The 25,641-nt window shown below is 39.6% G+C and overlaps 2 protein-coding genes across 6 annotated transcripts; one reads left to right on the top strand and one right to left on the bottom strand.

Annotated features, from left to right (window-relative positions):
* Nucleotides 1-5,161: 5,161 nt before the first annotated feature.
* Nucleotides 5,162-25,593, bottom strand: LOC125320017 (translation initiation factor IF-2-like). 5 transcript variants are annotated; one of them, XR_007200961.1, is made up of 5 exons: nt 25,315-25,593; nt 25,115-25,230; nt 20,054-20,157; nt 11,680-11,866; nt 5,162-10,028 (listed from the first exon to the last, which is right to left on the bottom strand). XR_007200961.1 is itself a non-coding variant. In XM_048291932.1 (4 exons), the coding sequence occupies exons 2-4, from the start codon at nt 11,773-11,775 to the stop codon at nt 9,592-9,594; spliced, it is 627 nt and encodes a 208-aa protein (XP_048147889.1). In that variant the 5' UTR covers nt 11,776-11,866; nt 25,315-25,593; the 3' UTR covers nt 5,162-9,591. The 5 variants fall into 5 exon arrangements, 2 of the variants coding, with proteins under 2 accessions (XP_048147889.1, XP_048147888.1); XM_048291932.1 differs by lacking the exons at nt 20,054-20,157; nt 25,115-25,230 and adding an exon at nt 10,524-10,617; XM_048291931.1 differs by lacking the exons at nt 20,054-20,157; nt 25,115-25,230; nt 25,315-25,593 and adding exons at nt 10,524-10,617; nt 12,831-12,919.
* Nucleotides 12,449-14,744, top strand: HSPB3 (heat shock protein family B (small) member 3). Its single transcript, XM_048291934.1, has one exon. It carries the CDS (start codon nt 12,588-12,590, stop codon nt 13,182-13,184), a length of 597 nt encoding a protein of 198 aa, XP_048147891.1. The 5' UTR covers nt 12,449-12,587; the 3' UTR covers nt 13,185-14,744.
* Nucleotides 25,594-25,641: the final 48 nt, after the last annotated feature.

Genomic DNA, 25,641 nt, shown 5'->3' with positions numbered 1-25,641 from the left:
TTACTGTGTGCTTTCTTATTTTCTGTATACCCACTCTCCACTTGCTGTACTCCTGTAGTATCAGATGCACTATACTGATCCCTGAGCAGCCACCCATTAACCAGTGACGTACTTCATGCCATAGCAGAGCAGCGGGGAAGGCTTACCCCTTCCAGTAAGTCTGCCTCTGATACCTGAGTCAGCAAGTTGTTCTTTGGTTTCATCAGGAATATTAAAGGTGTGTTCACATTAAACTCAATTTCTTCTTTGTCACTAGTGGTACACCTTCATACTTAAAATTTTCATGATTCACCTTGTTTGCTCTTTTTTCTCTGAAAGCTTCATATGATATTTTGTGTAAGTTTTTGCATACATGTATTAGAAGATACTGTTTCTCCTAAAGATAGTAATAATCTAAACAGGGCTAGGATGCCGATACTTCTTCCTGCACTCTTTGAAAGTGGAACAAAAAGACTGATTTTCCAGAAGCCAATGAGGAAGACCTGCCTTAGAGACAAGAACCAAATAGGATTTCTTACATCCCACATCTTACATCTTACATGTGCCCTAACCACAAGTTCAGCCACCCTCTCTTGCTAACAGCTTGGCAGCTGGATTATAAACCTATTTTGTCAGTAATATAACCAGTGATAATCATCTGAGCAGCACAAACCCAGCAATACTGCAGACATGCTAGGGTACAGTTTTGTGTATCCAAGAAGCTCATCTGCATTAGAGTCAAGAGTATGGGAATAAATAAAAAACTCTTGGAAATGCATTTCCACTCAGGCAATTTACTTTGTAACTGGGACATTTACAATAACACTGCCCCTTTTCCCCAATGTTCCTATGTGTTTCCAGGGTGAGGGTCTAAAACCAGCATGTGAATTCAGCCACTTCAGTGCAATTCTTTCATCTATCCTACATACAATTACAGCTCCAAAGGAGAGGGGAAATAAGACAATGGTGTGAATATCCTGAGTCCATCTTGAAGAATTCTTGCTTAGGAATAAACTATGTTTGTCTTTTGAGCATCCTCCACAAAGTCTTGAGGATGGAAAAAACTGCCAAGAAGCTGCACCATGAAGGAATGTAAGGAATGGCCCTGAGAATGGCTCAGTTTAGAGCATGGTGCTATTAGCACCAAGGTTTTGGGTTCAATCCCTGTTACTGGGCCATTTAATTAAGATTTGGACTTGATGATCCTTGTGGGGCACTTCCCCTCACAGAAAATTCTGTGAATCACAGTTTAAAAGATGCTGATGGGTCTCTCAGCCAAACTGTATTTCAACTTAGGAAAACAGGTCGAAATATAGTAAGGCTATGTAAAAGCTCTTTAAGGGCTAAGTATTTTATGCGGTAACTATAGATTTCAGCTCTTGAAGCAAGACCAAAGCACGCTTTACAGGGCCATCTGACTCTCATTAACCTATTTTAGATGTTTCTGTTGAGGGAGAGGCCAGCAGCCAAAGTATAGGTTTCTTGCCTTTAACTCATCTGAAGAATATGTGAGAAGGAATACCTGCTGTATTTTATTTCTGGTTTATTTCAGCATGAAGGATATGGATATATCTGGACCATATATGATTTTTACAGTCCTGTCTAAATAATGAACTACTTTTCTGTGTAACTAACATGAAATTTGATCTCTTGCTTCTGTGTGGAGGGTTTAAGAATAAAATGGAGGTGAATTTGTTAATTCATTAACATATAATTCTGTTAATACTTACTCAGAGAATTAAAGCTAAATATTGTTGTTATTCTGAACACATAAAAGCCTGTAAGTAACGGTACTAAATTATCCAGATACTGGGAGATTCTTTCAAATAAAGTTGTTTATATTGTGAGCAAAAATCACTGTCCATTTGTGCTTAGACCAAATGATTCTCATTAGTGTTGATCATTAATTCTTCATTTTCACCCTGCTCAGCAGTTCAGCATATGCATATTAATGCACTGTCTGAGAACTGAGCCGTAGGCAAAAGTAATGCTTTTCACGCACTCACTGTTTTAATAGCTAGCTCTTAGAAGGCTAAGACATATTACTGCATACAAACAGATATCGATAAAAGTCCCAATAAATTCTGTGGTATATAAATAGACACTTCCAATTTAAACATTTTAACCTGGGTCCTACCAGATCCTGCCTACATTTCCTAAACGGAGAAGTTCTGGTGTATCTCTGCTAGGACAGGGGACAGAAAATACCAAATAGATTCAGCCTCTAGACAGGCAAGTGCCAAGAGGTTTCATTTTACCACATCAGCTGACTCGTAATTCTCAATGAAGAGGAGTAGACAGAAGTCACAGTGTGCTCAGATCTAACTTCACTTTTGAAAACTGTACATTACTATCTGAATTAATTTCCAAATGAGATTCCTTCCACATATCTCAGATCCTTATAGCAAATTGTGTCTCATGCTGAAAAACAAAGAAGAGGAAGAGAAACCTAACAATTGTGGCTGTAGTACAATAAACTTTTAAAATACTTAGGAAGAAAATGCTAAATTTCAGATTTCCTGTGCATCTTTATTTCAGCCTGCACATGCTTGTATATTATGTCGTGCTGTGCGATTATATAACTCTACTGTATATTTTCCACTTGACTACTATATTAGTCAGTATTAAATTTTCCTTCTTCTTTGCTTCTTAGTAATAATTATTGCTGCATGTGGCCTCATGCTTTTTACTCACTACTTGACAAATTCTGTCTGAGGACAGAAATCTTTTTATCTTTGTCACACAATCTGATATTAACTTCTTCACAGATACTATATTTGTAAGATTCTGTGATGCTGTAATATTAATCAGTTAATTTTCACAACAATCTACTAAGATGAGAGATTACTATTGCGTTCTTTCAGAAGCAGGAACAAGGCACAGAAAGTTAAAGGCCAAAGTATCTATTGATTTTGCGTACCTAATATAAACCAGAAAGGATTCGGTAATATTTAATATCAAATAGCTACCAGCCAGACTACTTTTAATATTTCCTGGAAGTACAGCTCTGACTGCCTAACACTGCTGTAGGTCTTGACATTCCAGCTCAGACTTGCTGTACTGGAACAAAGCATGGGCTAATGGCACAGGTATTTTCTGCTAGCCTTTCTCCCCACATCTGGAGGTAATAACTGCAGAGGTTTGCATCCAGTAACACAAGGCATCAGTCCAGTCGTTTCAGACATGCAGGCAATCAACTCCATATTAGTTGGTACAAAAGGCACAGCTGACATGTGGCAGCCTCCTACGTCAGCCAATTTGGAGTCAGAAAGACAACTCTTAATGAACTCACCCACAGAGGAGATAGGAATGTAAAGGGTAACAAGCTGTTGGAGACAAGTGACTGTAGCAACTGCATTTTGGAAGACCCTAATGGCTTTTTGTCTGCTCAAATGGGACTGAATTTTGTGAGTGGTCATGCACCTGATATGTAATTGGTATGAAGCAAGCATGTTTTGTATCCACATTACCTAGCTTCTAAATGCTTGCTTCACACTTGGATATGGATAAAAATAAACACAGATGTGAAATCAATGTGTGACATTTGAGATCAGGAAATTAAAATTATTGTCAGAGTACATAAAGGCTTTAAAGACTAAAGAAATTGAACTAGTGAGAAAAAAAATATTACATAATCAGAGCATAGAACTGCAGCAGTACACTAACACACTTTTCCAGATTGCAGAATAGTGGTGTCTTTTTATGGTATCAACAGGATGCATTTTTGACTCTGGGAACAATAAGGAGAACAGGAAACTGCATTTGATTTCTCAAAATAGCAGGTCTCTTGCACTATTTAAGTAGCTAAACTTAGGATGCTGGTTTCCTATGGTTCTAGACTAGAACTTAGATGAGAGAATTACCAGTTATTTGTATATTCCAAATATACAAAAAACTTTATTGCTCTGCAGTCTGTACATGTTAGCCTCCCAACAACTACAGTTCATAGAAGAACTCATTACTATTGTTTGCTCACTGATGGCTAACTGCTCTCTATAGTTCGCTACACAAAGGGAAGAATGAAGCATGATTTGGCATGTGATTTGGCCCTGATGCTTGCTCCTGAGCAGAAAAGGGACCTGTCTCCAAACTACACAGATTCAGGTAGAACTAAATGAAAAACAACATGAAACTGTATCAAAGTAGGGAGGAACTAGAAAGCATCCCTTCCTCCACTAGGTCATGTTCTTAACCCTAAAATGTTGTACGTTAAAAAGAAGAAAAGCCATTGTCAAAAAAAATCTAACATTGCACCAGTGGAAAAAAAATGCCACAGGCTGTGAACCACTGGTATGTGACTTAATAGCCTGTCATTGTTCTTAATCCTGTTATTGTTTTCTTTGCTATTTGTTTCCACAGCAAAATTCCAGCAGTGGTAGAAAATGAATAGCAGTGAGACAGCTTGGAGTCTATCTGAAACTGTCTGATGGTTCTTTCTGTCCTGGATTTTTGCTAGAACAAGATTTAATCCTGCAGCCTTTACTTTGCTTATATCCTCAGTGAATGCTCTGGGAATAGCAATGAGAGCAGGGAGTTGACAAATTGGACAGATAACCACAAATTATTCAACATCCAGCTGCCTTTAGTTACTATCACTCAGTACAGTTTGCTAAATGACAGCTTGCTTGTACGCTAATAACCAAATTTCTTTGTGTTTAGAACATTTTGTCTTTCATTCTACTTCAACCTTCTTTATCCATCCGTCATTCTCTTTGTAAAACTGAATATGTTTTGAATTGATAACAAAATGCCAACAATGCTAAGTCCTTTGACTGCATGTCAAAGCCCCCTCTGTAGTTTTGCTTATGATTAACTCTTCTGAATTATTTTCCTGTGGCTTCGTTCATCTCTGCACAAAGAAGCTCCTCCTCACTTTATAAACCATGGAGTCCATACTCTCCTATCTGTAAGTAGCTTTAACTGGCCTCAAAGAAAGCTACAATATATATATGGAATAGCTAACACACTTACGCCCTGTAAATACATGAATTATTTTTTAAAACTTCCCTCCAAGAAAAAGTAATCACATTTAAGTACAGTTGTACTAATTACTAATTACAAATCTTTGACTACATTACTACCCCATTAGCCTGCACAGACTTAATTTACCTTCTTGGTACAGCAAAGATTAATATGAAAGAAAGAGCTTCTACTGTGAAAATAAAATGGTTTCTATAATATGTGAGTTAAATCTGCCTTTATAAATATTATTGTTCTCTCATGATCTCACTACAAACATTTTATTTCTTGCAGAGCATGGTATGTAAACATAAACCTTAGCAAAATAAAGTTTAATTAAGGATCTTCTGACCTTCAGTAGAACAACATACAAGCACCAGATTTTCACAGCACTTCTGATCTGTGTTATAAAAATAGCTGCATTGACAAATACATGTTGGGAGGAAAGCATTGTAGTAATGGAAAGAAAATGCTACCTTACCTACTAACCAGGTTTCTGGTCATGTTAAATAAATGTTTACCTGTTTACAGAAATCTTTGCTTAGAGGGTATGGCAAAGACTGAGTGAGATTCTGCCAGTATTTTATATGATACGAAGGCTTTTCTAAGAAGAAAAACAAGTCTCCAATTTTTTTTTCAATATGTGTGGCATGGGGTCTTTGCAAATACGCAAGTGTGCAAACCAGGCCAGAAAACATTTTTAGATTTTTCAAATTATAACATGTATAAGCAGAAGCGCAAATAAGAGAGAGGACAAAAAGTTTTAAATTTCAGACCAGCACTTCTTTAAAGCATTCATGACTCACATATGTGGAATAACCTACATATCCTTGTCCTGTAAATCAAGGTTCACAGTAAATTAATTAGTGATCTTAAAAAAAAGTCTGGCCAAGTTCTGTCTTCTGAGATGAACACATACCAGGAAAGAAAATGTAATTTCAGAACTAGTATGGATGATAGTGTTAAGATTAAGGATGTAAATTCTGCACTGATAAACACTTAAGTGCAAGTCCAGTAAAGACAAAGGATTATGTAGTTTAGATACCAGAATTTGTTCCTCATACTTAACTGAAAACTATCTACAGAAAAGGATTTCTAGCAGCAGATTTTACCACCTCTGCAGCCTTCCTGGCATTGCCAAAGTCAGGAAATTAGGACAACATGAGACTATTGTTATAATTCCAACACTAAAGGAAATAACAGTTCTGACATAGGACCCAGATTTTGGTTGGCTTTCACCATATGGAGAGTCAAGGTGAGACAGTATTTTTGCCAATGAATTTTTCACTTTCCTTTTAAGACTGGAATTTCATATTATCCACTAAATCATCGTGTGAAGAGAATAGCATTGAGATATCATTAATTCCCTATCAGTCGCTCTAAACTTGAGATTTCAGAGCAAGCCTTCCACTCTCGTTACTTACCCAGTCAGTCTCCAGCTGCTCCTTGTCAGCTAAAGATGCTTGACACAGTAGTTAATTCCCAGCGTACATCGCTATCAAACAGCATTATTTATGTCATTCCAGAAAGCAATTGTTCACTAACCACAGCAAACTCTTCCTGTAAATCCCCCAGCAATTTCTCTTTAAAGACTTTCTGGATGAAATACTTCTACCCTAGGATCAGCAGCCGGCCACCTTCCAGACCAACAGGCTGACATAGCCTCAATGAGTTCTGGGCTGAGTTTTCAGGGATTCTTTGAACACAGAACTTCCTAAATCTCAAAATTCATTTAGTAAGTTCAATTATTTTCTGGCAAGCAATTACTTTGACAAATATATCCAGAGGATCAGTACACCACATATGCTCATTCTAGCTATTTAACTTCAATTTTCACTCTGTTCTTAGGAAAAACAAACAAACAAACAAGCAAACAAACAAACCCAAAAGGAGATAATGAGTGGTTTGTGCTAATTACAAGTTAGCATATTTTATGTGTACTGTAGGACCTAGACAGTACATAATTTTAAAGAGCAGAAAATTTTCTACTTCCAGGTCTTCATAGGTGAGATTTTCAGTACTTGTATTATTTTTACTAAAGCGGTCCACATGAAAACATGCACAGATGAAGATGTCCCCATGAATAGGGGTTTCACATCCTAAATGTGCATGTGAGCACAAGCTATGAAATTTTAACAGATCCAAAATAAATACACCAGTCTTACTGTACTTCATTGCCTTGAGATATTTCTATCAAGTCTCAAGTAAAACCTTCAGTGAGGCAGAAGAGGAGGAAACCTGAAAATTGGCATTCTTCTTGGAACACTAGTTGATTTTTAACTGGTGAAAAGTAAGACTGTTTCTACAGCAAGAGTGCTTTGGATCCTGACTTTCAACAGCAAAACAGAGCTTTCAAACCCTTAGGCACATTATTCTTTTTTAATTGCTCATTTCCTCTCTACCATTCTGTCTGCAAGAATTGAACAGATTATTATCACTCTAAAGAGTTTGTTTTCTATAGGAACTCCTCAAGAATTTGTGAGGCACAGGTGCATTTGCCTCTAGCATACATAGAAACATTTGAAAACAAGCCATGTGAATAACAAACCAAATTTGGGTAAAGAGTTGCATGACATCACTTTAACATTTATAGTAATGTGAAATTTTAAAATCATTGTTATACATGTTGTATTTCATTCCTTCACTGTTCTGTAAAGATGTTGCTCCAACAGCAGCTGCTGTGGTCCTCTCAACCTTTATCCTCATCCTTCATCTGCTCTTCTATCACCTCAACATGTCAAAAGAAAAATCTTGTAATAATGGTTGCAATGTGTCAAAATGATAGTTCATTCCATGATTACTTATATTTCTTATATAGCGTCCTAACAAATGAGCAAACACTTGATTCTTAGCACAAAAGCTGGGATTAGTTTTCCACTTCTTAAGAGGCACCTAAGCTACAAGAGAGCATCAGTGCCCTGGAGAGATTTTCCAAGAGGTTGAGCAGATCCAGCCTTTTCCAGGTTTTGAAGGACATGACCCACAAACTGAAGTCTCCCTTCAGTAAAGCTGGCTATGTAACAGCACAACCTTTACTACTTGCAAGAATTTTTATAACACAGCGTGAAGTCTTGCTGCAGAAAGAGTTATGTTGTGATTCACTGACCAATATAAACACCATGTGACTGGAATGAGACATTACTTTAAAAAAAACAAAGTCCCTCAATATTTATTGAAAACAGAACACTTTGTATCTGCTGATTAGGCACTTGCAGGACTTGTGGTTACATTGCTGATTTCTTCAGAGCTTACACAGATCCAGATCTAGCAATCCAGCTAAAAAGACAGCACATAGCTTTAAGGAGCAATGGACTCAAAGCGACAGAAGTAAGAGACAGTCATTTTCTCACTCTAAAAGGATACATTAGATGCCATGTGGAAAATAGCTCTTTACCATGGAGTTTTCATATGTATCACACCATGTTCCATTCTCACATACATTTTACTTTACTATCTAGCTCTTTAGTACCACCACAAAGCTTATATTTCCCTATTGGGTGTAACAACACTGGTAAAACCCAGGGAGTCCAACTTTTCCTTTCATTTCATATGTATTGCAAAGTCTGAAGTGACAATATCTCTTTTGAATGACATGTGAAGTAGACTATGAGTGGCATCATTGGGTGCTTTGGTAAAAGTAACTGCAATGCTTCATCTAAATTCATTTGGATAATTACACGGCCCTGATGTGAATTTAGCCTGTTAGCTTCTTCTATAAGAGTTCTTGTTCAATTCAGCCTGCCAGCCTTTTCACATTTTTCGCCTTTCAGCAGTTACTGAATTTCAGTGGTAGTTGAAATACAAATTTCTCTTTGGGGAATCAAGCACACAGAAGATTGTGACAGGGCAATCTACTATTTTAAAGTTGTGTCAAGCAGGATGAACCTGTATTTAAGAAATGCATAAAAATGGGTTACTCTCATGATTTTGTGCACCTTACATTTTTTCAGTTTAAAATACAGCTTTACCAGGATGTCTACTTTATATATTTAATAGCATCACAGAATGGTTTGGGTTGAAAGAGACATTAGAAATCATCTAGTTCTAAGCTCCCTGCCATGGGCAGCGATGCCACCCACTATATCAGATTGCTCAAAGCCCCATCCAATCTGCCTTGAACACCTCCAGGGATGAGGCATCCACAATTTCTCCAGACAACCTTGTGCAGTGTTTCACAATCCGCATAGTAATGAATTTCTTTCTAAAATCTAATCTAAACCTACTCTCTTTCTGTTTAAAGCCATTTTCTCTTGTCCTGTCACTACATGCCCTTGTCAAAAATCGCTCATCAGCTCTCCTGTAAGCCCCCTTTACATACTGGAAGGCCACATAAGGTGTCCCTGGAGCCTTCTCTTCTCTGGGATGAAAAATCCCAACTCCCCAACTCTCTCAGCTTGTTTCTACAGGAGAGGTTCTCCTGCCCTGTGATCATCTTGGTGTCCCTCCTCTGGACCCACTCCAGCAGGTCTATGCTCTTTTCATGCTGAGGACCCCAGAGCCGGATGCAGCACTGCAGGTGGGATCTCACCAGAGCAGAGGGGCAGAATCCCCTCCCTCGACCTGCTGGCCACACTGCTTTGGATGCTGCCCAGGAGATGAATCAAATCTTTTTTCAGACACCCCCTTCCAAAATACAGGGAAAAAACCCTTAAATCAGCGTGGAAGTAGCCCGCTGTGAGCTGGATCTCGCGTTTCCAGCCGCAGAGGTGCGCGGCCGGGCGGGGCGGGCAGGCGGTGGCGGTGCCCGCGCCGGTGCTGCCCAGGCTGGCCAGGAGATGTCGCTGTGCCCCGCGGAGCCGGCGCCGCGCTCCCGGCCGGCGCTGCCGGCGCATCCCGGCGCTGTCCTGGAAAACCCGCGGGAGATGGGAAGACGAGGAACACCGGCAGGCAGCGAGGGACGGCGTCGGCTGCTGAGTTGCCCGGCTGCTGCTTCGGAAGAACAGCTCTGCAGTGCTTTCCCAGGGCAGCTGGAGGGCTCCTGCCCGCTGGCCAGCATGGAGAGAGGCCTTCACATGGACGGCAAAACCGGGAAACAAAACCTGAGGCACCTGGTGATTTAGGACATCGATCCTGTTCCCGTCGGATCAGCTCTGAAGGTTTAAAAAGACCACGGTAATCAATTGTTATTAGAACGTATTGTTGGACGGAATCCTCCTATAGGTATATTTGAAGAGTACGGCACCATAAGCATCAGAAGTGCCTCAGTATTGCAGCGCTGCACTCATGTTTAAATTTGAAAGCCGAAAAAAAAAATCAAGGGTGTTTGCTTGTTCCACTTGGCATATTCCCCATGTTAGTAATAAAGTGATAAGAAGTATGGTGCTAATTCATGAGCCCACAGGTGGCAAACGGAGAGAAGAGGGAACTGAACAGAGGAGAGGGCAGGATGGGAAAGCAGAAACCCCATGGCTTCATCATCAAAATCTTTCTGATTTCTCGTCCTACAGAGTAGAAAGGGATCCTATAAAGTTCTGCAGCATTTTGTATACAACGTGAATTTAAAGGGTATTCAAAGCATCTTTTGTGCTCATTAAACCAGACAGTTTCAAGTATGCTTAACACAGACATTTGAAAGGCTAACACACCTGTTTCTAGGAATAGACACAGTTGTCCCACAGTGACTTGCACTGAGACGGTGATTTCTGTTTTCATTTGAAGTGTAACTATGGGCAAGTTTACCTTTTTCCAGAGATTATGGGAACAATTAAAACAAAATTTTAAAAAAATTTAAAAAAAAAAAGTTATATTCCTGAACAGTGCATTTATTAATGAATCACAAAATTGAAGTAAAATAAGTCAGGCTGTCATGACATCATTAATTAGGGATAGCAATGGCTTTCAGCAATCTGTATAAGCATAATACCACAACCAGCCAGGCATACTGCTTCATTCAGGGTTAAAGTTTCCTCATCAAGTGATCATGTGCTAGCAAAAGAGAAAACAGGTGTTGAACAGATAATGGGCAATGTTCCAGGTTGGTTTTATCAATATTTTAGTCAGTCATACATTCAGAATTACATTTTAAAATTATTTCTGGAGAACAGTTTAACAGGAGAAGAGCCCATAGTAAAATAGAGTAGCCTAACTCTCTTTAGTCACAATACTCCTCTCTCACAATACTCAATTAAACAGTTGGCCATTAATGTAAGTTATCTTGAACTTTTGAAAATTTCCTTACCTTCCAATGCAGCCTTTCTAAGTTTAAAATAAAATGGCAGCCCTAGAGCTTTAATTACAGATACATCTAGCAACCCTGCCCTGCTATTAAACCAATAAAGAAGTCAGTATCTGGTAAGTACAGTAGTTCAATTGTCTCTTTGTTCATTACTCCATTAGCAACCAAAGATCCCATATTAACTATGGTAATGGAACATGTAAAGACAAGAGAGAGACAGAACTCTGAACAACAATAGCCAAATAAGAAGGAATAAAAGTATCTTCTTTGATTATTTCTAGCACTAGGGCAACTATTACTGCACTAACAAATCAAATAAAAAATGTTCACCACCAGTTGCCATAACACATTCTGATTTACACTACCAGGCTCAGCTAGAGCGATTTTCTAGCAAACATACTACAGTTTAGAAATTATTTTTCCTCTTTATTGCACTTCTCTGCTAGCTCTTGTTAAACAAACTATTGGCCTTTGGAGGTGTTATCTGCCCTGCAATCATAGAGTAGGAAGACGATTACAAGCAAGAGGTTGTACAAGCTCCTTCTCTGGAGATATTCAAAACCCACCTGGATGTGATCCTGTGAAACCTGTTTAAGGTGAATCTGATTTAGCAGGGAGGTTGGTCTAGATGATCTCCAGAGGTCACTTCCATTCCCAAACATTTTGTGATTCCATAATTATGCCTCAGAGAGCCTTAGAGGTCATCAGTCCTGCTTTGCAGACACATGCAGTAGATGAGATCATAGATTCAAGCTGTTAAGCAACAGAAGATGAAGATTACTGGGACAACGTGATAGCATTAAAGATTTAGAATTGTCTTTACAATTCTGCGGGGGAAAATAACTCTACCCTCTTCTGGAAGCTCTGAAACACGAGCTTTCACTGTAGTTCTCTCTGCACTCTTGTGCCTGACTCCCTGACATGCTGGAGACATTTCTGCTGTGTTTGTAGGTCACTAAGACTGTAGATTCAGCACTTCAGGCTCCCCCTTTCTGGGCAGAGATGGTTCCCTCCTCCCACCAATAACATGGTTAACCATGCCCAAATTTCACCTATGCACAACTTCTGCAAAAATGTCCAATGCACTTGCTAACTTTACAGTTTAGCTAACCTGAAATCTGCTCTATTCCTGCTGCCAAGGTGATGAAATATCTTCCCTCACTAGCTCCATATTTCAATTAGGATACAGAGTTTGTACTTGTTATCATGTACGCCTTGGAAAAACAAAACTATCGAACTTCATTTAAATAAAAAATGCTTTCACGTTATTTGTGTAATCATTATTCATAATTATAAACAGCACAATATTGCAATAAGAAGAGATGCATTAAAGTTTTGCTTTTACTACTCCTGCATGGAAGCTGTGCATGTGTTGAAGCCACTCAAGACCGCAGCACTATAAATAGTGCTCTATTGTTAGTGGATAAAAGATGAAACAAGTCTCACAGCACTGGAGCACAGGACACTGTATTAAATGTTAAGCTCTGCCTGTTCTAAAAGTGAAAGGCGACATCAACTGATAGACTGGTCTGTGGGTAAGACATACGGCTGGGAAGAGCTCGCTCTGACTCGGCAGCTTCCTGACACAGCACAAGTAGCAGCTGATCTTTCTGCCTCTGCAATGGCAGAAGCTGTCATAAGACACTGGGTGGAAACTCCCATACGCTACCAGGAGCAGTTTGTTGGCCAAGAGCTGGAAGCACACAAGCTGAACCACCTTTTATACGCTTTGCCGGGCCCTGCTACCACTGCGCTGAGCAACCAAAGGTGCATCACAGAAAGCACGGCTGGGGCCAGGAAGAGCAGCCAGGAGGAGGAAAACACACACTTTCGGGTCTTGCTGGACGTTGTGCAGTTCTGCCCCGAAGATATCATTATCCAGACTTTTGAAGGCTGGCTCCTGATTAAAGCTCAGCACGGACCCAGGATGGATGAACATGGTTTCATATCCAGAAGCTTCACCAGACAATACAAATTACCTGATGGAGTGGAGAACAAAGACCTGTCTGCACTTTTCTGCCATGATGGCATTTTGGTTGTTGAAATGAAGAACTCAGTGGGAAAGAACTAGAACCATGTCTATAGTTACTGGTGAGATTAAATCATTCTTAATGTAACAAAATAATATCAGTCATGCAATGCTTTAGGGTATAGTAAGCATGTAGCTGTATTTATTACAGCAAAGTAAATTTTTTGTTATATTTTTCTGTATGCTGAGTTTATTGTTTGATGTGAAATGTTAGACTGCTTGCCTCCAGCTACACACAGGTTGAAAACCCAGGCTGTTTGAACAGCAGCAAACTTGGGCTAGTCTCAGCGGGAGAAAAAAAATCTATTTGATAACATACTGAAAATAGAGCACATTTTTGAGATAAGTAGCAGGAGTTTTATTTCTAAGGAATAAGCATTTATCATACATAGTCATAAACATTAAAGAAGCAATAGACAAGTTGTGAATCTTATGGAAATTTAATTTATGTACCAAAAAAATCTGTGTTCTACTTTTTGAGATTAAATTCTTCTCTCTGGAAAAGCACATGAACTGAAAGATACCATGAAGAGAAAAATCCCTATTTCCATAGCTTCTATACCGAAAAACCCTCCAGAGATTACTTTTTAGAGGTGTGTTGCATGTTTGAAACTATAAGGAAAAAGAATAATCACTGACTTTATTTGCTTGAAAACACAGTAAATAGAAATTATACTTTCTGTCAAAGTAATATGAAAGAAAACCTTTAAAGACATTTTAGAAAATGTTTTGTTTAAGATAACAACTGAAGAAAAAATTTTTGCTTACAAATGCTCGAAAGAATCATATTCTTCTTTGTGAAACCTCAGTAATAAAAAGACGTTGCTCTTGCACAAATGCCTTTTTTCTTACACATTTTAGGTAGTTTTCTTATTTAATCAAATGAGTATTTAATTGTCCATGTTGCATGACACTTTAGGCTGAAATCTCACAACTCTGTCTTCAAGAGCAAATTCTTCTTTCAATGATAATCCCCCTCTCCCCAGAGGAACACAGGCTCTACATGAATCTAATTTTAAATAGAGGGGTTCCTTATTGCAGACACAGCTTTAGTTTCTGTTCCAGTGTCTCACATTTCATGAGTGGTGGTGATAAAAAAATATCCACCTTCTATATCTAGTATCTGGTCTTCTCAATACTAAAAAGAAATAATGCTGTGGGTTTGTAAATACTCACACATTTGAGGGGAACTGCATCTGCAAGTTGAACTGCCTCCTTTTATGTGTACTGGAGACGAGTATGACTGGTGTGCTATGAATAGTAAAGGAATGTGGAATGGAAAGTGCCAAGTTAAATGCAGACTCTTTATCACAGCCATCTGCTGTTTGGACAAATCAAAAACATATTCAAATGAAACTGAATACAAATACAATTTTAAGAATACAAGAAAAATATGATGAACAAAACCTGGCTCTCACTAGCTGAAGCTAGAGTTCCTTTAGTTTCAAATGAAAATCTTAAGCTTGCATGTCTGCACGTGTCCATTTATGAGAAAGATTATTGTTGTTTAGACTTCAAGATACTTGAAGCAATTGATTTTAGAAAAGTGGGTAGTACAATTCTTGTATTTTTCTTACTAATTGTGCTAAAACTCACAAGAAATTTGCCCAAGAAAGGCAGAATAAAGTCTGAATTGTAAATTTCTATCATGTGCAATTATGCTTTTAATATACCAGAAGTCAAGAGTGTAATGTTTTCTAACAAACTAAACCAAATATAAAACATATGTCCCTACATTTCCACTCAACCCCACACTTTTCCCTCATATTGCCTGTGTTCAATTTGCATATTGGTTTAAGATCCCATTAGCAAATCAGATCTAGGTTTCTAAGTCTAGGAGCTTCATCAGACAGCAATCTGGTAGAAGATGTAACATGGATTTAAGAAATTGAATTCTAGATACAGGTCTGGATTTAAACTTTACAGACCAGCTTTATAAAAGCTGCACAAGCTTAAAGCCATGGTTTCTACATCACCTTATGGCACGACAGTTGGGATAGAGTTCAGGATCACAAGTTAGTAATCTGCTTTGGTGATTTTTGTTTACAGAGATTTTTGTAAATTTTATCACTTAAACTTACAGGTTGTTATAAAAACTATTCTAGCTATGATTGCAGTGATGATATTCATAGCCCTATAGATGAGAAAGTTGTTCTAAAAAAAACATAACTGATTTAATTATTTCAAATTAGATCATGATTAAACTACCAGAAACTTGGCAAGGAATTAAACCATACAGCCAAAATCACATCATCTGTTCTATATATGCTAATACCATGGTTACAAACAGACCTGCTTAATTTCACAAAATTGTATGGAGAATGTGGCATCTGACTGTTCTGTATTGTAGGTCTCTCTGCATCACTCTGTGCCCAAGTCTGTACTTGCTCACAACATCATCAGTCAGAAATCACTGGAACACCTTGACCCAGATATGGCAGGGATGTACCCAGCCAAGCTTTACCTTCTCTTGTAAACGGATCTTTACAAAAGCCTACATCCATGTTCCTTGGTGAATGGGAACTTCCCCTGACCTGGCACCTGAGTGCTCATGTAACAGGGACCTGTCACTGACTTCCTGCATTTTAGCACCAAGAAGAGCACAGAGGAAAAAATTTCTCCCCTTTTTTTAAAGTGGCAGTTTATCAAAAGATCTTGGATGGATGATTTTTAGGTGTTTACCAGAACAACCTCAAAGTACTTGGCAGAGTGTTTCTGAATAATCTGGAAAGAGCTGTTCTCACATATTTATATGATGTTTTACTTCCATAATCTGATTAGAACTGAATGTGAATGTCACACAGAAAGGTGCTAATATTGCTCATGGGCAGCAGACTGAGATATTTATCAACAGCAAAGGATTTCAGAACAACTACAGCTTAAGACAGGTTTAAGACATGCTGATGTGGTTAAATTAAGAATTGTGAAATTGGCTGTCTATAAAATTCTGGCCCAGAATAAGTGATAAGCCTGTGCAAGCCTTGCAGACCAAGTGCTACCAAGCTTCCTCAGTTCCCACCAGTAAGGGATTACCTTTGTAATTGATCAAAATGCTCCTCCAAATGGATAAAGATGACTTCATGTGTGAATCTAAGCACTGTGAAAAATGCTTTCACAGAGATGAAAATGTATCCATATGGCACTAGTCTCCAAAAGCAAGGTAAAAAAAATAAATTTCCGTAAAATCCTTGTGTGCAGAAAGGCCAAAAATGCCTTTCTTTGCCTTGCTGCCTTTTCATAGTTTCTGCTGCACCCAAGGTATTTGAGATCTCTCTACAGAGTCCAATACTGGTGGTACAGTGAACCAAGGCTGACACCAGTCACTCAATAACCACTCAGCTGCAGCACTGGAAAAGAGAAAAGGAAATCTCTGGGGTATCATGGTGGCAACATTCCCGCCCAGAGGGGAAGGTCTCACATTCCTTTACTTCATAGCCAGGAATCAAAATGTCCTTTTTAATCTGAATAACATTACAAGATTGGCTTTTAATGTGAGTAGGAATATTTCTGAAAATATTAGGTACACCTTCTGTTATTCAAAAGACATGCAGACCTCTGTCTTGCTGACTACCAGAGACAGTGGCTGGCCCCTCTCACCCAGAGGACAGCATCTCAGTAGCCCTACACTGTGAACACAGGAGTTAAATCTAAAGAGTTACACCTGTACACTACATTGTAGGTACCTGAGCTGGCCCCACTTGTGCTAACTCTGGAGCCAGAAGTACTGTCCCTGTGTGCCAGCAAGTCCAGAAAGCTCAGACTGTCTACTGCTGTGCTCAGGCTGAAAAATCACCCCTTATTAAAAGCTCTTGGACAGAAAGAGACACAGGAGAAACATGGTACTACAGTTCAGGACTCTCCATTCAGGTTAGTGCTAGAGCAGAGATTTCTGCTGTCTGTGCCACTGTGGGCTGCATTTTTACCACAAATCACATCAATCTACATAAAAAGGAACCCTCTTTAGCCACATGGTAGTACCACTGATGGTCATGGTCTAACCCCAGCTAGCAACTGAGCCCCATCCAGCCACCCACTCAGTCCCCTGCTGTGGGATGGGTGAGGGAACAGGAGTAAAAGTGAGTGAACGCATGGGTTGTGATAGAGACAGTTTAAAAGGGAAGGCAAAAGCTGCAGGCACAAGCAAAGCAAAAGTGATTAATTGACTACTTTCCATGGGCAGGCAGGTGTTCAGCCACCCCCAGGACAGCAGGGCTCCAACACATGTCATGGCGAGTTGGGAAGACAAATGCCATCTTTCCAAATGTCCCTTCCTTCCTCCTTCTTCCCCTGCCTTTATCTGCTGAGCTTGATGCTGTGTACGATGGAATATCCCTGTGATCACTTGGACTCTGCTGTGTCCCCTCCCAACTCCTTGTACCCTCCCAGCCTCCTTGCTGGTGGGGTAGGGTGAGGAGCAGAAAAGGCCTTGACACGGTGTGAGCACTGCTAAGGGAGAGCTAAAACATCCCAGTGTTACCAGCACTGTTTCCAGTACAAATCCAAAACACAGCCCCATAGCAGCTACTGTCAAGAAAATACACTCATTCCCAAGTCAAAACCAGTAGGCACATATAAAGAATTTTGAAGACATAATACTTAAACCTTCTACAAGAAATACTTGACTTTTTTGTAAAATAAGCATTTTTAGAGGCTGACAAAGACATTTCAAAGTTACTTTAAAAAATTTTCGTTGTTAATAGAAAAGGAACACATACATGTACTGAACCCTTGGTATGCTAGGCTGAAAGAGTAAGTCACCTACTATCTTCAGCTACGTTTCTTTCTAATTGCACATCTCTTCAATTTTCTCATCTATTAATTGCATATTCCATCATCTAAGTAGACAGCATGTCAGAATCTCCAAAATTTCATTTGTTCCTGGCAGAGTTGGATGACATGGGGATTAAAGTGGGAGTGTCCTTTCTGAACTAGCCACCCCAAAATTTCTAGTCAAGTCCTCATCAGCTCAAACTGGTTTACTGCATTAGTGTAAACTACTTAACTTGTGTAGTTGTCACTCTCAGTGGGTCTGCATGGAGCTGGTTTGATCCAGCAAGACTTCCTCACTCAGGTGCCAATGTGCAGCCTCCAGGGCTGGTTGGAACCTTTCTCTCTACCACCTCAGCACCAGCAGTAGCAGCTGGCTGCTTCTGCAGCTGATTCAGATGCCCAGAGGAACCACACGAGTTATTCCCTGTGTGTGTCTCACTTCCCATAAGAGGTAAAATGGGATCTGAAGATGTTTTGTGTTCCAGTGACACTAACTCCTTTATCTTTAGTTCCTCTCCTCATTTTCCAGGATATACCATTCTCCTCTCAGCCTGCACACAAAAATCAGATGTTACACAGACATCACAGTAGCACACTGGTGTAAGTACAAAGCACAGGTGTGGCTTGTGTCTGTAAATGAGCTAATTTGGAATTTGGATGTTGAGTTTAAAGAATTCCAACTCTTAACTAAAAGTGATTCCATTGATCATAGCTATAATGAAAAACTAAGGAAGGGAAATGATTTTCAGAGCGTAGTGTGACTAATAAAAACGTAATTCTTGTACTCTGTCTTACAAGGCAGACAGAAACTCATAAACTACCTGCTCTGGTGACAGCTGTATGCATTTTAATAGTAGTTCAATTATATTTTGCAACTTTACCACAATTACCCATGCACTGGTGGCATGATTAGTATGTACTGTACAAGACACACCATAAATACAGTCTCTGCCTTAATGTATATATGGAGCCTCAGGATATGATCCTGGAATGAAACTGAAAGACTCAATACAGATTAGGAGACTATGAGACAACTAAGTGAAGAAATATGAACTCGGAGACCCTATCATAATAACCATAGCAATATTTAACTTAGACCCTCTGGAAACTTCAGACTGAAATGGCTACAGTGTCAAGACAGATACGGTTTCCAGATTTATTTTATTCCAGATTTAAAGGTCAGAAGGATCAGTGATGATCCCCAGTGTGACACCCTGAACAGAACACACATGATCTCACTTGATAATTGACTCATGAAGGCAGCCCATAATATGTTTGAAAAAGATCACATATTTAAGCAAGAGATCAAGTCTTTATTTCAAGACTTCAGTTGATGGAAAACTCATCACACCCCTCCATCAAGTTCACGTGTTAACAATCATCATGGCTTAAAAAGAGCAGGTTTTCCCTAGTCCTCTGAGATTTGTTTGGTGATATGAATTTTACCCTAAAACTAGAAGTAATACTCTGGACAGCTCTTGGGACAGGCTTTTTACTATCCTGTTGTTATGAGTTACAAAAATATAAAAGCATAACACCTTGTGCTAAACACCCTTATTAGCTACTAATAGAACACAAAGGAATTCATCAACATGAAAAACTTTTTAAGTATAATTTTTCCACATAGAGCAGAAATATGTATTGAATAACTTTGCATATAATACCTTTCTTGTATCATCATTGGTAATTTTGTCACCTTCATGTCCCACTCATCTAAACTGTTGCTACAATTCTGTTTCTTGCTGAGTACATCCTCACTGTTTTCCCATTGACCATAGAATTTATATACTTTGAGCTTTTTCCTGTATCAATTGGTATTGCTTGCTACCAACTTCTTATTTTTTCCATTTCTACTTTCACTTGCCCTTTTATAACAATGTATTTTAAATTTGGATAATTCTGCTTATATGAGCACAGTTCTGTGTTTATGGGTAGCTAATAAACATTCTAAATGTATACAGAACAACCAGAGCCAGGTTCTGACACTGTTCCTCTCAGTAAATTATAATCTCTTAAAATTTTACTGATGGTATGGGATGCCCCATATCTCTCTGCTATGAATTCCCTCCTAAAATGAATGTTCAAAACAGTGAAGCACCAGGCTGCACCACCTGTGATAGGGAATTCCATTTACCATTTACCTTCTCACAAATACGTGGCCCAAAGCAAGCACAGCAAGAATCTTCTTCACACCTCAGTCTTTGCAGGCCTCTTTGCTCTCCAATTGACCAGCAAAACACAGAAGCTAAAACAGAGTAACATAGTGTCATTTTCAGCCACTGAGCTTCTCAGAACTCTCCATTTCTTTAGCTGACACAGACAAAATTAGTAACTCCTTGGCCATCCTTTGAGTAGTCCATGTCCTCAAGCAACAACATGAACAAATTTTTCTCCTTGAAGATAAAACAGCAATTTCACCCAAATGTTAATATTAATTAACCTTAATGTAAAAGCCACTGCCTCCTGATAGCAGAATGCACTATATCAGCTTAAACACAAGCTCAGAGAAAATGGAAGATACTTTGATGATCAAAATGCCATCAAAACTGGTCTGTTGCATAAGTTAGTGAGCACTTGTCCTGCTTTCCAGGCTGAGACTGAGAAGTCACTCCCATAAAATTCAACGATGGACAGTGAAAACTCATAAAGTAATGTCAAGGCTCATCCATCCTGATCCATTGGCAGGTATAACTGAGGAGCTGCCAGTGACTAGTCCTTCAGTGTGCAACCAGCCTCTACCAGGCTCCTCTCTGCACTGACCACAGCAACTTCAGGATTGACCAGAGCAACTTCAGCCCAAGTCCTGTGGATTTCTAGAACCCATCAGCATTAATTTTTCCACGATAAACACCAGCATTAACACATGCATAGAGCCTGCTAAGGAGGTCCTCTCTGCAATTTCTCCATCCCGAGTGACAACAGAGTCACTTGTATTCATGAAATGAATGAATGCTCAATTCTTCATTCTCCCTACACCTCGACTTACTCATCCTATACAATGGGTTTACTGCTGGGATAACTTTACTTTCATGCCACATTTAAATGGTACATGGATATAACGCTGGCCTCAATATCAGCTACCCCCTTAGCTCACAGTCTTGCTTTTTATCAAGTATTTGTTATCACTAAAGGTATTGGATTGAAATACACAAGACTGAGAGTCCCTCAAGGACTTATGTAGCTCAGGACAAAGAACAGCAGGCTCATTCATCCTCTTTTGCTGTCTCAGTTTTTATTCAGCAGGTAAATTCTGCCTGCGTGCACGCCAAGGGACTGGCAGCTGGCACGGGCCCATTAGTCCATAACCATGAAAGACTCCGCACCGTCAGAATGTCTGCCTAGCACATACCCCGTGCCACAGCATGGAGGAACTGCATACATAATGGATTTATCCTGACAGCACCTTTAGTTTGGAACATTATCCCTTCAGACAGGAAATGGAGACAGACATGCATTCCAAGCAATATTAAATGGAGAGTGGAGAATAACTGAGTAACAGCCACCTATTACACAGACTGGGGCTGAGATAGCTAATACATATTGCAAAGGCCAAGCAAAAACCTCAGTGTTTCTGATCAATTACCTCTAATTTTACACAACCTAGTTTGAAAAAAGCAATGCAATTTTTGCTTAATTCATGCTTGTGATTGAAAAATATTGTGTCTTCTTCTATATCTCACTGCATCTTTTCCTAAATTTCAGTTTATAGCGCACTATAAAGTGTCTTCATTTCTCTCTGTTTTATGTTTTCAAGTAAGATTTTATAAAACATTTCAAATAAAATCATATTCCATCTTTCAGGAACTGTAAAAAATACCACTAGAATAATATATTTGTCAAATTTATTGCATTTTCTTAAGTTGTTTTATAGTTCAAAGTCTTTACTTGTCTTTAGCTTTTTACTTTAAGCAAGTGAAATGTTTAAATAATTTTGTGTTTAAAATCATTTTGTGCCCTCTAGTGGCAGCCCTGCCAGGCACCCAAACTGGGACTTTCCTGTTAGAGATGACGTAATGATGGAAGAAAAACAGTTTATTCCCCTATTAAGTGAAATATGTTATCAATCTGTATAGTTTTAAAAAATTACAGTCAGCTCTAGTTTTGATGAGGTAATACCACCAGCTACAGATATACCACAAATAGCAAAACCCCCAAAAAACCCACATTTTTCAATGTGTAAGCATTTCACCAAATTTCCTCTTAGAAATTATATTGATGAAAATCGACCTATTTGTAGCCATTTCCTTGCAGTTTGTAGCCATTTCAAAGCACTACTCAGTGTACTTCCCATTAGAACATTGTTCAATGTCCAGACACATGGTTTTTCCAGGGTCCACAAAGGGGTATCATCATAAAGAAAAGGCTTAGTGCCATAAAGTTTCATCTTCTCTCATGGAAAATCACTTTGCTTTTCTTAGTAAAACAGCAAAGTAATAGCATAGAGGAACAGTAACAAAACAAAGATGGAAAGATTTGACACCTTCAAGGGAAAGTTACACAGGGCAATATAACCTTCTATTATTTTTGAGTTGAGATCCTCTACTCATTCACTTTTTCTTAATTCAAGATAGACTAAATGCATACATTTTTCCTAAAACGTTTAAATGTTTCCAAATTTTTTCACTCTAAGTTTCTGCACCTGAACAGCAAAAAAATCATACTGCCTTCAAACATCTCTTTTAGCACATATTGCCAGGGGTCTTGAGACAACTAACTCACATACAATGAGATATCCCATATATAGTCTTTAGCAGCCATTTGGGTTTAGTATGGCTTTCATCTTTACTCCCCCAAATTACAGGTCCCTAGGAACACAGTAAATAATAGACATTTTCACTGAATTATAGGTTATTAGTCTTTATAATAACATTCACTTTGCCTCTGAAAATTCAATTCCCAATGAAGATGATAGAAATTCCTGACCAAGCAAACATGGAGATACATGCTTTGTGCAGCTAAAATGCTCTAAGTCACTATGTGCCGTTATTACTTTGAAACCCTTGTCTCTCCTAATCCAAACAGCAAGAAACGCTCTTCTGCTTGGCATGTAGATGGTTATTGAGGACTTTGGAAGCTGTTTTTTTCAAACACTTTAAAAATGTTTGTTAGCGTGGCTTCTAACTTTGCCAGTTGGTTTTCTTGAAAATAATAATTGATGGTTTTAAAATGTTCTTTATAATATCCACAACAGAGTGCCTCAGCACTGTGGTAATCAGAGTTGGCTCACTGGTGGGAAAGGATGGAAAACATCATTTGCAACCTTTTTATTGTTCCAAATTCTCTTTGCAGTTTTGATCACTAGGGAAATAACATAGCACACATTTTCCTTTCATATTTTTGCCTTATTGAAAGCATTAGTGCCAGAAAAACCATGACCCAATTTCACATAACTTAATTTTTGTTGAAGTCTTCAGATAAAACTGGAAGATCTTAGAGAATAACTACTTAAAAAATTACACCTATGTAATTAAGAAATATTGTTCTCATTAGCTTTGTTGATCTTACACCTTCAAATTCTCCTGATAACAGTTCTTATGCCTGTTGGATTTGACATCTTTGCTTCTGTTCATTTGAGATGCAAACATCAAACCAGTACTTACTGGAAAAATTAGGCCAAATGCACTGAGGGGAGCAGGGGGAAGTAAGACAGCTGCCACCTCCACCACCAGACCCAAGGAAGTAAGATAGATGCCCAGCTCAAAGTTGTCCCTTTGTCCTACCCTGGCTGTGACAGCCACAGGCTGACAGGCACCATCAGCATGACCACTTGGAGCAGCAAAATCCCATTCCTGAACCAGCTTTGCAGCTGCGCAAGGCAACTGTGTGTTACTTCAGGTTGTCCAATGAGAGCAAATCTTAAATATCTATTTAAAGCAAATCAAATAGGTCAGCATCATGTCTAGTACTGTTCACTTCATGTGACAAAAAAGAACTTTCTCTATTCAGAGATAACAACATTCATCATTAACGACATTAAAATTTAGATGAATAGAACCAAAAAATTTTGGAAAGGAGTTGGATCAGGTGCAGTCAAATATATATATATGCAGTAAGTACTACAGAGAAGGCAGTTCAAGGACTATTCTTCTGTAGTTTAACCTGTGAGGATTCACATGAATGCACAAGACTGCCCAGATCAATGTTAGCAGTAACTTTGGAAGGAATACAAAAATCCCAATCACTTATCTTGATCTGTAGCAGTCAGAATTTGGGAGGAAATCTAAGACCGACGTCAAACTAATCCACATCTACCTCCTGATGGGGTTTAAGTCTTTACTTGAAGCTGGCCACATGGGTGGAGGGCAGCATGGTGGGCTGCGGGCCAGCTGCCACGGCAATCTCCGTATTTTGCAGAAGAGAACCGGACCTGTGTGAAAGGCAGACACTGACAGTGTGCCAGCAGCAGGGGCAGAATGCTGACTGATGGAAAAAGAGCTTTGGTGATTCTAAGAGCACTAACAGATGCTGATGCAGAGCTTGAGGATCTCTGCAGGCCCTGTGTGTTGGGGGTGAGTGATCATGACCAGGCCAGGTCAGGGTGTTTCCACCAGCTGCCAGCTCTCTCTCAGCAGAGGACTGATGCTTCTCATCTTAGCACTGATGTAGATACTAAGAATTGCCCTCTGTAAACTTGCTGCAACACAAATGTGTTCCAAAGGGTTGGCCACTGACGAGCTGGTTGTGTGGTGAATTGTGTGTTTCTTTGAGCACTGTATTGGCTAATTAAAACAGACTTCCAGATTTAAGCATTAAAGGAATTTGGGGCTAACACGCTGGACTGGGGTGAGCTGACATATTAAAAAATAATAATAAAAAAAAGTTGAGCAGACAAACTGAGCAACAGTAACAGAAAAGTACTGTGATAATATGTGCAGTAATTTTGAAGAAAATGAAGGTCCAAAGAAAAAAGTGTAAAAAGTAAACCCCAGGTATCAAACACTAAAACCAGCAATGAAAGGAAGCAGTGGGTCTTGTAGCATTCCAGTGAATCGCTCCCAGATGAAGACAAATTATTTGACACAAAGATCTATGAGAAGTAACATACTCCCTAAACTATGACAGAGAAATAAACCAGAACTGTGTATCCATCCAAATGCTAATAGGAAAACATAAAGAACTGGGGACCACAAACATGAACATCTCCTCTAATAACTTCTTTCTAATTGCTCGTGAACGGTAGAATTTTTGAGAGAAACTTGTACCTAGGAATCCAAAGAGAGCTCAAAGATGATCAACGGGACGGGATTCAACGTAGGACCAGGTGCAACAGGTGAGGAAATAACCACGCAGGGACAAAAGCACCTCGATGGGTCTGAGGCTGTTCCACAGAAAACCAACATTAGTGTTATGACCACATTTTTCGCGAAGGCTAAAATATACGTTATCCACGAGCAAAACGCACCGTGACATTCTTTTTCTCTGAAGGCAGCAGGCCGCCGGCGGAGCGCCAGCAGCACCAGCGCGGCCGCCCAGCACCTGCGTGGCGCAGCTCCCGCGGAGCGCGGGGAGGACACCCGAGGGCTCAGGAAGCTTCCCGGCCGCACGCGGGGGAGCGCTGACGCGTCTTCGAGGGGTCGGGAGGCGGCGGCGGCGTTGGAGCGGCCAAGACCCGGCGGAGCCTCCAGCGAGCGGGCCCGGGGGGCACACGGACCGCGGGACGCGCTGGCCCGGCCTCCCCGGCCCCGCGGCCGGCAGGGGGCGTGGGGGGGGGGGGGGGGCATCGATGGGG

This window comes from Corvus hawaiiensis, chromosome Z (genome assembly GCF_020740725.1).
Source record: "Corvus hawaiiensis isolate bCorHaw1 chromosome Z, bCorHaw1.pri.cur, whole genome shotgun sequence".
Lineage (NCBI taxonomy): Eukaryota > Metazoa > Chordata > Aves > Passeriformes > Corvidae > Corvus > Corvus hawaiiensis.
This window is presented reverse-complemented; position numbering and strand designations above follow the sequence as displayed.